Source organism: Scleropages formosus, chromosome 5, assembly GCF_900964775.1.
Source record: "Scleropages formosus chromosome 5, fSclFor1.1, whole genome shotgun sequence".
In the NCBI taxonomy this organism is placed as follows: domain Eukaryota; kingdom Metazoa; phylum Chordata; class Actinopteri; order Osteoglossiformes; family Osteoglossidae; genus Scleropages; species Scleropages formosus.
In genome coordinates this window covers 29,496,036-29,506,644 of record NC_041810.1, presented here as the reverse complement: position 1 = coordinate 29,506,644, position 10,609 = coordinate 29,496,036, and the positions used below count along the sequence as shown (strand labels likewise).

Below are 10,609 nucleotides of genomic sequence, written 5' to 3'. Positions count from 1 at the left end.
CCCACCACTGTCACAGTATCTATCCATAAGCACACTGACCATATTGCTCTATTGCCTTCTGCAGACAGATAATATGCAAATGTGTGTGTCTGAGTTTCCTTAAGTAACATCTCAGTTGTCAAGTTACAAATCACTGCTTTGATTTTTATTTTTTTTTTAGGTGTTTCCTTATACTGGGCCATAGAATATCAATGCACAGGCCAACTGAAAGAATTACTGTCAGCGTTCTCTTGTATGACTCTGCCTTATTTTATAAATAATGTAAATAAATGACGTGTTTGGCTTTACCACCCTTGCACAAATGGCCCGTGATCATGTATGTGGGCATAAAACCCGTGTCTTGGGAAGTTGACGGCGATTGTGCTGTTTCGTTCGCCAGTTCTCATCTGTCCCATCTCCTTGTATGTCATAACGGAGTATGACCCTCAAAGCACATTCTTCTGCTTGTCTAAAATAGCAGCTAAGAGGTAAAGGTGACGGAGGATGATGTGGCGTTTCATCCCCCCCCACCCACTGTGGAATATTTATATTTCGTTTTAAATTATTTAATGGTAAAGCAGTCTTCTGTCTGCGGATGTCTTGAATTCACTTTGCACATTCCAGTTCAGATTGTTGATACCCACAAAGAAGACAAAACAGCAAAGTAAATTTTAGTCAGGCTTATAGGAATGAACGAACGAACGAACGAACGAAAGTGACCAGTTGAAAGGGCTAGCTATTTCGTCTGCCTTTTTTCGTGCCCAAATAAATGTTTGATTTATTGGTGGGATCTTAATGGCCAAATGCAGTGTGATGACAGCAGAAGGAGGTTGTGATATCGTAACAAAGTGTGTTAGGTGTTCAGCTGAAGGTCGTCCAGCCTTCAGGACCTGGACATCTATTTTCGCTTACATGATGCGACTTTGGACGAGTGTGTATGAAATACAAGTGTGAGTCACACAACTGGTACTTTTTTTAATATTTTGAATCAAATCGAGAAGTGAAGCGAATGTTATCGTGGGAACTGTCCGTGTCGGATGTGAACTCATGCTGCTCATCTTTGCAGAATACGTTTCTTGCATTTTTAAGCAGCTGATGGTGACCCCAGTAGAGCAACTTTCCGAATGAGGATGCAAGAAATTCGAGATTCCGTTGACGCCGTCTGTATGTTTCATCCAGTGCTGTTCGGACTGTGAAATAACGCCATTTTAGAAAAGATAAATGTCTTATTGTGCGGCGAATAAGAGGGTACCATGTTGCACTGTGGGTACTGAAGGGAAATTTTAACCAGATGTCCAGAAAAACCATGTATGTAAAATGTTTTCTTTTCAGAACACAGCTTTTTTCAAAGTGTCCTTTTCTGTTCTGCAAGCTGGAAGTGCTTAATAAAACCTAAAATACGTTTTTTTTTTTTTTTTTTTTTTTTTTTTTTTTTTTGTTAGGTAAATACAAATGTTCACGTACACTGTACTAATGCTACCGTCACTGGTTCTAAACTGTGATACCCCAACCTGTTAACTTCTGCACTTTGACTCATTTCACCGAAAGGTAACACTAATAAAATAATGATTTTGTAAAAAAAAAGAAAAAAAAGTTTACTTGCTTTATTTTGTGAAAACACACACACACACCATCTGAAACCGCTTGTCCCATACAGGGTCGCAGGGAGCTGGAGCCTAACCCAGCAACGAGGACGAGACACATGTCCATCACAAGGCACCCCATGCGGGACTCGAATCCCAGACCCACCGGAAAGCAGGACCTGGTCCGACCCACTGCGCCCCCCCCCATTTTGTGAAAACTTTACAGAAAAACCTAAATCATATTCTTCAGTATAACTGTCTTGTTTAGAACTGGACAGGATCTCATCTTTTTTTCTTTAAATCTGTAACCTGTAAATGTGATTTGATATTATTGTAAGATATAAGATTCAGGGGCCATTGAGAGCTGTATAACAATTGTATTGTATTAACTGTATTAATGTTCTGATTAGAAAGAAAGCAGAACTTGTTAGTGGACAGTTGGTAAACAAGCTCCACAACAAGAGAAGAGCAGAAACTTACCGCTGTTTATTATAGAGCGGGTGGGGAACTGATGTACGATGACGCGGACATCCTTTGGCGCACAAAGACGACAGCACAGGTGTGAAGTGCAGGCGAATGTGAAGTCCGTATATGTTTTCGTGTCAGGATGGATGTGGAGCCAGTATACCTTTAGGTAGACTAATGGCAGAACGTGGGAAAATGGTATCCAGCTCTCCTATAACGTGCGTTCATAATATTCCAAAGTTACAGTAAATTACACACACCATCTGAACCGCTTGTTCCATACGGGGTCGTGGGGAGCCGGAGCCTAACCCGGCAACTCGGGGCATAAGGCTGGAGGGGGAGAGGACACACCCAGGATAGGATGCCAGTCCATTGCAAGGCACCCCAAGCAGGACTTGAACCCTAGACCCACCGGAGAGCAGGACCCAGTCCGATCCGGTCCAACCCACTGCGCCACCACGCCCTCCGCTACAGTAAATTACTGTAAAATAATTTGAATGTATTAGAGAGGAGGGAGATGCAGCTGAAGCCTCATCCAAATGCATGTATTTTTTCTCTGCCAGATGACCGTAATGCTTTCTGTGCTCCCTTTGATTGTGACAAAATTCCACCTGGGCCAGTGTCCAGTACCACAGGACTTATGGGTGCCGAGTGATTCATCCTTTCCTCTCTCTGTAAATGACATAAGGAAGATTTTCGATGAGTCAATATTCATAGACAGTACAGACGGAGTTTGAGTTCGTAGACGTATTTAGGGACATCTTTAATAACTCGCTGAGTGAAGCCACAGTCCCCCGCTGGCTTAAAAAATACAATAATTATCCCTCTGCCAAAAAAAAAAAAAAGTGGGTTGTCTTAATGATTATAGACCCATAGCTTTTACCAAAATTTTGATGAGAGACTGGTTCTGGGAGATATGAAATGGGAGGTTCCGGTAATAGGGGGTGTGGTGGTGCGGCGGGTTTGGGCACAGGCCCATTCTCTGGTGGGTGAGGGGTTCGAGTCCTGCTTGGGGTGCCTTGCGAGAGGCTGGCATCCCATCCTGGGTGTGTCCCCTCCAGCCTTGCACCCTGTGCTGCCGGGTTAGGCTCCGGTTTGCCGTGACCCTGCTCGGGACAAGTGTGTGTGTGAGATTCCAGTAATCTGAATCATGTTCGGTTTGCATGATATCACACTTAGTCCACAGATGATGTCATACCTCTTGCAGTTCACACTCATAATAAAAACTGCAATGCCAAAGTACTGTTTATAGATTACAGCTCAGCATTTAATACAATTGTGCCAACAAAGCTTATCAGCAAGCTCCTATGCTTGGGATTTCATACTATCATCAGTAACAAGACTTTCTATTTTTTAACTGCTAGTCCCCAGCATGTGCATATGAGCTGATTTCCTTCTGCAAAACTTACTTTCAACATGGGCATGCACACAAAGTAATGTGCTGACCCCCTTAACGTTGTCATAAACACTACCATGGGTACATAACTCACTGCAAGCTGTACCCCCTCTCCACTGCTACCATATGTATATGTATTATGTTATGTTATATTAGGTTCGTATTTTGACAAAGAAAGTTCCAGTGTGAGGGGGGTGTGGTGGTGCAGCAGGCATTGGCCTGTGCCTGCTCTCCGGTGGGTTTGGGGTTTGGGGTTCGAGTCCTGCTTGGGGTGCTCTACAATGGACTGGCACCCCGTCCTGGGTGCATCCTCTCCCTCTCCAGCCCCACACCTTGTGCTGGCAGGTGAGGCTCTGGTTCGCTGCAACCCCTGCTTGAGACAAGCAGCTTCAGTCAATGTGTGTGTGAAGTTCTAGTGTGCAAACATGGTCATGATCAGACTTAAATTTGTCAGCACTAAAAGAGTGACTTGTACACAATGTCTCCACATACATTTAACTGACACTCTCCAAAGTAATTTATAATTGTTTACTTTACCCAGTTATAAAGCCACATAATTTTACTGGAGCAATTAGGGTCAGTACCTTGCTTGCTCAAGTAAGGGTACTAGCAGCAGGAGGGATTCGAACCAGCAACCGTTGTTGGGCCAAAAAGGCAGCAACGCTAGTAGCGGTACGCTACCAGTTTTCCCCTGAATATGGAGCAACAATGCTGTAAAATACAGATGTACCGCTGCTACCGCTCTGTTGTGTTTACAAAGGTGTTTTTCACACACTTTTGACATGTCGTCAGCAGATTTCCTCTCTGAGTTACGAACATCCATCATCGTAACCATGGAAACGTGGGATGAGCGCAAAATTCTCTCGGTTAAAACCAGACGTAAGTATAGAAACGGGGAGACAAAAAACACTGTCGCTTGTGCCAGGAAATGCAAAATGTGAACCTAACGGTATCAAGGTCAAGATACAGACATCTGTGTTTTGTGGGCCGCATATGAGACAATTTAAAGACCGTACAATAAACATCTAATAATTGCTTGACCTTCCCTTACTGCAACCCGGATTTTCCTGGTTCTGCTGCTGTAGACCGGAAGCAGCTACTGCGCAACATCCGCTCGTTGTTGTGCCGTAACTGTGGTGTGCAGTGTTTGCTCCCTGTGTCCAACTTATTTCCGACACAGTGGCACGTAAATAAAACGAATAGTGCTGAAACTGGAGTGTCGTTCAGTTTTTACCCCCCAATGAGGATGCAGTTGTATTATTCCATGTTGTTAGGAGAAACTTGACGACTGGTGTCAGGCCAGGGGGTGTCTGCGGCACTGACGTGGAGCTGAAGTAAAAAAGCAGCGACGGTCTCCGTCCGGAGTCTTCAAAATTGTCTTTTTTTTTTTTTTTTTTTTTTTTTGTTCTTCTTCTACAAAACAAAACGCGAGTAGCGCGGGACTAACGTGCTCGTTAGCAGGTGCTACTACCGAGCTGACGCGGATCCTCCCTCCTCCTCCTCGGCCTGTGCATGTGTGAAGAGGTGATGGCGGGTTAGGCAGCGAGTCGGAAGTTGTGTTGTCGTGCGGTGTTTTTGTTTGCGGTTGTGTTGTTTCTACACTACAGTGAGTAGTAATTAGTAATTGCTGTGCTTAGTTTGTTCCGCGAGCTGAGCAGCCCTCGCCGCGGGCATGCGGACTCGCTGAACCGGGCACGCGCATCCCGGCTGTCAGTGAGACGCTGTTCGTCGCTCCTCCAGCAGCTCGATGCCGAACTCGGCCCGCGGGGACTCCCGGCCCGAACGGCGCGGGAAAGCCCTGCCGAGCGCTCCATCCCCGCAGCGGCGGCGATCGGCGTCCTCCCGCCGGAGGAAGCGCAGACACGGTCGCGGGAGGCGACGCCACAAGCCGGAGCCATCGAACAGCGGGCGAAACGGCCTTTCCCACGGAGACCCGGAGCTCTGCGCCGCGGTCGAGTACGACGACATCAGCTCACAGTCGGAGGGCTTTTCCGCGAGTCCCTCTCCCGTGGCTGATCCAGGTCCGCTGCAGCGGCCCGCGGGATGCAGCAAGCAGCGCGACTCCCCGGAGCTCGACGGAGAAGAGGAAGGAGAGCTTCGGGAGCAAGATCGGAGGAGAGAGGGGCGCCGGAGCCGAGACCGCGGGCCCCGAAGTCTCGGCAGCCTGAGCAATGGCCTGAAGACCCCGAGATCGTCGCCCCCCGGCAGCCCGGGCGGAGTCAGGAGGCGGTCGGACAAGCAGCCGCCGGCAGCCTACAGAGACGCGGGCTGCGGAGAGCGCGGCGCGACCCGGGCCGGGCCCTCCTCCTCCTCCCAGACACAGGCACAAGCGTCCAGAGGAAGTCCCGGCTACGCGGCGAGGAGGCGGACCCCCAGCCCGCTGCACTCCGGCAGGGACGGCTCCGTAGGCCGCTCGCCCCGTCGGCGGAGGAGGAAGAGGAGACGGAGGCGGAGGAGGAGGAGGACTCCACCGGGGGCGTACGAAGCGCGGGCGAGCGCATCCACGTGCAGCCCCCCGCGGAGCCGGCGCCGGCAGCAGCACAGCCCGGGTCCCGAAAGCAGCAGGTGAAGCAAGCGGCTTCGTTCTTCCTGTTTCACCAAACTGTCACACCACTGGTCTGCGCTGCAGGGTCAGCGTGTTTAGGGTGTTGTGTTGTGGTGTCACCTAGCCAGGGTAACTAAGCCTAAGGTAATGTAGTACAGTGTGCCGGGGGGGGGGCGCCTGTTCGACTCCGGCCTTATTCATTGCTGGCAGGTTAAGATCGCGCTCAGCTGGCGGTTTTTTCCGTAGGACAAGACCACAATGTGGTGTTCGCTGTTACTGCGTGTAAAGGTAACGAAGACAGTTACGCGTCTGTAGTGAACACGCTGCGTCTGTGTACGCTCTCCGAAGGGGGGAGTGTGCGCATGCGCCGAGTGAGCGGGAGCCTGGGACCCCGTTACTTTGGGGAAGGTCGTTCGTAACATGTGTTCATAAATCTAAGGTTATTTTATTCATAGTTCCCAATCAGTAAAATCTCAGTAATACAGATGTCCCTTGATTTTTTTGGGGCCATTACCTGGTTCACTTAAGTTAGATTTAACGTTAAAAAATATCAAGAATTATTTTTTTATATTATTTACATACCCCTCACACTCAGTTATACATCATGCTGCTCCAGTTATTTGTAATTAACTTAACTCCTGCATCATGATCATTTTAAATGTCCAGTTTGTGGATAGTCGAGAAGTGCACCCATTATGATTATACTCGTGAATTCTGCTACCCAGTCTAGAGCACTGTGTGTACAAATAATTTGGAGAGTGGCGCCTTTTCCAGACGACTGCTAATTTGATCAGAGAACTCGGGTAGATGCTGGAGGGATGCTGGAAATAATGCTGGGGTGTTTTTAGTCCAAGTGATGGGTTTAAACAATTACAAACTGTGCAAAGCATGGACAGTATCTCTGTATTGTTTAGATTTATTCATTGTAACTTATTGGTAAACTGTCTTGGGAATTAGAAACCAACTGAGTTATGATTTGCCAGCCTCAGCTGCGTTCTTAAGCAGTGTATTATCTAACATCATTTAAAGATTTTCAAACTGAATGGCATCCTGGTATGAGTGCGCCTGGTGCTTCAGAGTACATAATTTCCTTCAAAAGTGTCAGTTTATTTCTTATTCATTCACCTTGGAGGCTTTTTGCTTTGTTGCATACCATTCGTTTGGCAAGTGAATTACATGTCTTTCACTGACTTGTGTTTGCCGTCCACAGGCGAGTGCGGAGGTCACGCAGCCGCAGCCCGTACGCAGCATCCCGCTCATGCAGTCGGCCCTCCAGCCTCTCCCCCAGTTCGCTGATTCTGCAGAGCAGCTTGGCGGCTGAGCTCAGCAAGCACAGGAGGGCACGGGCTGCAGAGGCGGCGGCGGCGGCGGCAGCGGCAGCAGCAGCTACACGGCCCAAGAGCTCCAGCAACACGTCCACACCGACCAAAGGCCCCTCCGAGGCCCATGGCACCAAGAGGGCCCGACCCCCTTCCCCGCCCCAAGAAAAAGGACCCGAGACCCCAGTGGCTGGTGGACCACAGTCCCCAGCCAAAGGGCCCCCTGCGTTGAAGGTGACAGCTCTCCCACACGTCGACAAAGACACTAAGGGCAAGGAAGACTGTCCGGAAGAGCTCCACAGCAAGAAGAAACGTCGCGGACCAGCCCAGGGCAAAGACAAAGAGCGGCTGCCTGTTCCAGCCATGTCTGCAGCAGCCACGGAGCCTGTGGACCCCAGCCTCCTGGAGGGACTGGGCGGAGCTGCAGCAGACTGGTGAGGACCTTCAATGTAGAAGGAAAATATTCATGGACATCTGTCTATTGGCACTTTGCCTTAGAAAGTATCTTCGGACAGAGGTTCTTTACAGAACACTCCACACAAACCCCCTTTCTTTTAAGAGAACTTCGTAACTGCTCTGCATAGCATGACATATTATTTTGTGCTCAGAGAGAATTTATGTAAATGAGTCACTTTTACTGGAGCAATTTAGGATATGTACCTTGATCAAGGGTACTGGCGCAAAAGCTTGGATTTGAACCTGCAAGCTCTGAGTCCAAAAGCCATCGTTCTAACCATGTGCTAAACTTCCAGTATATGAATAATACTAATTATTATATACACATTATGTACTCATGAAAATATTTTGTGGTTTTTGGGGAAATGGTCATCTAGCAGGAATGGGTGAAGTGAGCAGTAGAAGGTGTGTGTCTGAGACCTTAACCTTATTTTTATTTCTTAATTTTTTTTAAACTGTGTTCAATAACAGTTCTTCTGTTATTTTTCTAACAGTCAGAAGGAGGATCCACAGTCTTGCAGCACAGTGGTGGGCGAACGGAAGCCACGTCTGCGCCTCACTGACTTACCGCTGCCCCCAGAGCTGCCAGCGAGCAGCCTACGTGCCCCCCAGAGTCCTCCTGAGGACAAAAAGACCCCCAGTGGCCGCAAAAGGCCCAGGTGACTCTCTCACCATTCACTGTAGCTGTCCTTTACCTTTCTTGTGTTATTTCCTACACCATCACTATGGTGATGAATACACAATGATGAGAGACAACCTACGAACACCTCAGCAGTAAAACTGTCAGTTTTAAATGAGCATCTAAATGTAATTATCTGAATTTAAAATTCTGTGTGTCTGTGTTTCGTATTGCAGAATATGTGGCCCTCGCTTTGGGGAGGTCAAAGAAGAAGAGATCGACTGGGGCAAGCGCTGCGTGGACAAGTTTGAGATTCTCGGGATCACAGGGGAAGGCACTTACGGGCAGGTGTACAAGGCCAAGGACAAAGACACTGGTCAGGGTCTCCTGCTTTCACATTGGCTTTCTGTTCATTGTGTGGCATTAGTTTAGCATTACATAACGTGGAGCAGTTGTTCCCATGCTGATATAGTGTACTATGTGATGCACAGTGAATAGTTTGCTGCAATCTGTCCTGAGGTTTACTGTCATTTGTAATATATCCTGAGTCAAGGCACCCTGGAATTTAGCTGTGTGTTTACATTCCCCCAGGTGAACTGGTGGCCCTGAAGAAGGTCCGGCTGGACAACGAGAAGGAAGGGTTCCCTATCACAGCCATTCGAGAGATCAAGATCCTGCGGCAGCTGAACCACAAGAGCATCATCAACATGAAGGAGATTGTCACAGACAAGGAGGACGCCCTCGACTTCAAGAACGATAAGGGTGTGTTTGCCTTACTCAGGATTGCATTTTGTTATGAGTTACATTTGTTGCCATTGCTGGAAAGCAGGTTGCAACTTTAATACAAGTCAGGAGACATCTGGATATGTGGAAATGAGTGAAAACAGATGTGTTCTTTCCCAAAAAATGAATGCTCAGAAACGTTCTTTGAAATGGGGGTGGTGTTCTTGTTCTTAATGTATGTTTTTCTCAAGCCATTGGGCAGTTTCTATCAGTGCTGGCAGTTTAACCCCTAAACTGCACATTATAATGCCCTTTTCTTTCAGAATAAACATGAGATCTGGTTTAAAGAACAAGGTGAAGCATCGTTTTCATCAGTGTCATTTTGATGCTCTAGTGTAGTGTTTCTGGAAGCACGGTGCACCTGCTGTAGTCTTTGTATTGGAGCAAAGTGACATTTAAATTGCTATTGTGGTCTTGCACCCACTGTTGTCTCGCTACTCAGTTTTGCATTAATCTGCTTTGTCGCAGTAAAAGTTAATTTAGTGGCAGCATTTCCATTCTGTGAACCCACATTTTAAGAAGAAATAAGAGAAACCAGGTAAACGTCATCCTGGAAGCTCTCCAGCTGTCATCCAGATACCCGCCACCTTGACATCTCAAAGCAACTGCACTCCTTACTTTTTGCAGTGAAGGACGTGAAAAACTTCACAATATGGAGTTTTAACATGAAAGTATTTGTCACTTAAATAGTATAACATTTAGTAAAGCGTGAGAGTTTTAACAGAATTTATGCTAAGAAATGGCTGCAAGCTATAGGTCGTGTGCTGCTTTGGGAACCCCCTCTCTAGGGTGTTATATTTGGTTTGGGGGATTTGACAAGTAATAGAACATTCGACTAAGCGTTTGTCAGAAATAATAGTCAAAGGTGAGTCCCAGCGTCTTGTTGTTTTTGCTGAAGGATATATCTTGTAGTTCTGACTGTAGACTGTTCTCTCATGCAGGTGCGTTCTACCTGGTGTTTGAATACATGGACCATGATCTGATGGGGCTGCTCGAATCAGGCCTGGTGCACTTCAATGAGAGCCATATTAAGTCCTTCATGAGGCAGCTGATGGAAGGTCTTGCCTACTGCCACAAGAAGAATTTCCTGCACAGGGACATCAAGTGCTCCAACATTTTGCTGAACAACAAGTAAGCGCTGTCCTCAGGGCGAACCGATGCAGGCTTACAACATTCTGCCTTTTGTTTTTGCATACATGGTTTTCCCCAGTTTTTGTGACATATGTTTAGTTGCACAAAATTTTCCATTATTTCTTATGGCAAGCCTCCTCCTTCTTCCTCCTCCTCGTCTTCTCCTTCTTCTTCTCCTCCTTCTCCTTCTTCTTCTCCTCCTCCTTCTTCTTCTTCTTCTCCAGTAGAAACTACCTGTAAGTTGTGCAGCAATGGCAATTACCGTATAGCAACACAAAGTTCTCATCTCCAGCTGTGTTGGTATAAGTTAGTTTAATTTATTATGTGGTTGTA

General features: G+C 47.2%; 1 protein-coding gene across 2 annotated transcripts in view; it reads left to right on the top strand.

Annotated features, from left to right (window-relative positions):
- The first annotated feature begins 4,045 nt into the window (after positions 1-4,045).
- LOC108942155 (cyclin-dependent kinase 13-like) overlaps positions 4,046-10,609 on the top strand; it is a 14,583-nt gene continuing 8,019 nt past the window's right edge. The window contains exons 1-6 of one of the 2 annotated variants that reach the window (XM_029252082.1): positions 4,046-5,982; positions 7,176-7,721; positions 8,238-8,402; positions 8,599-8,738; positions 8,954-9,124; positions 10,087-10,276. In XM_029252082.1, the coding sequence (XP_029107915.1) occupies positions 5,171-5,982; positions 7,176-7,721; positions 8,238-8,402; positions 8,599-8,738; positions 8,954-9,124; positions 10,087-10,276 (2,024 nt within the window). In that variant the 5' untranslated portion in view covers positions 4,046-5,170. Of the gene's footprint in view, positions 5,986-7,175; positions 7,722-8,237; positions 8,403-8,598; positions 8,739-8,953; positions 9,125-10,086; positions 10,277-10,609 lie in introns of both variants that reach the window. The other variant, XM_029252081.1, reaches the window with a different exon arrangement.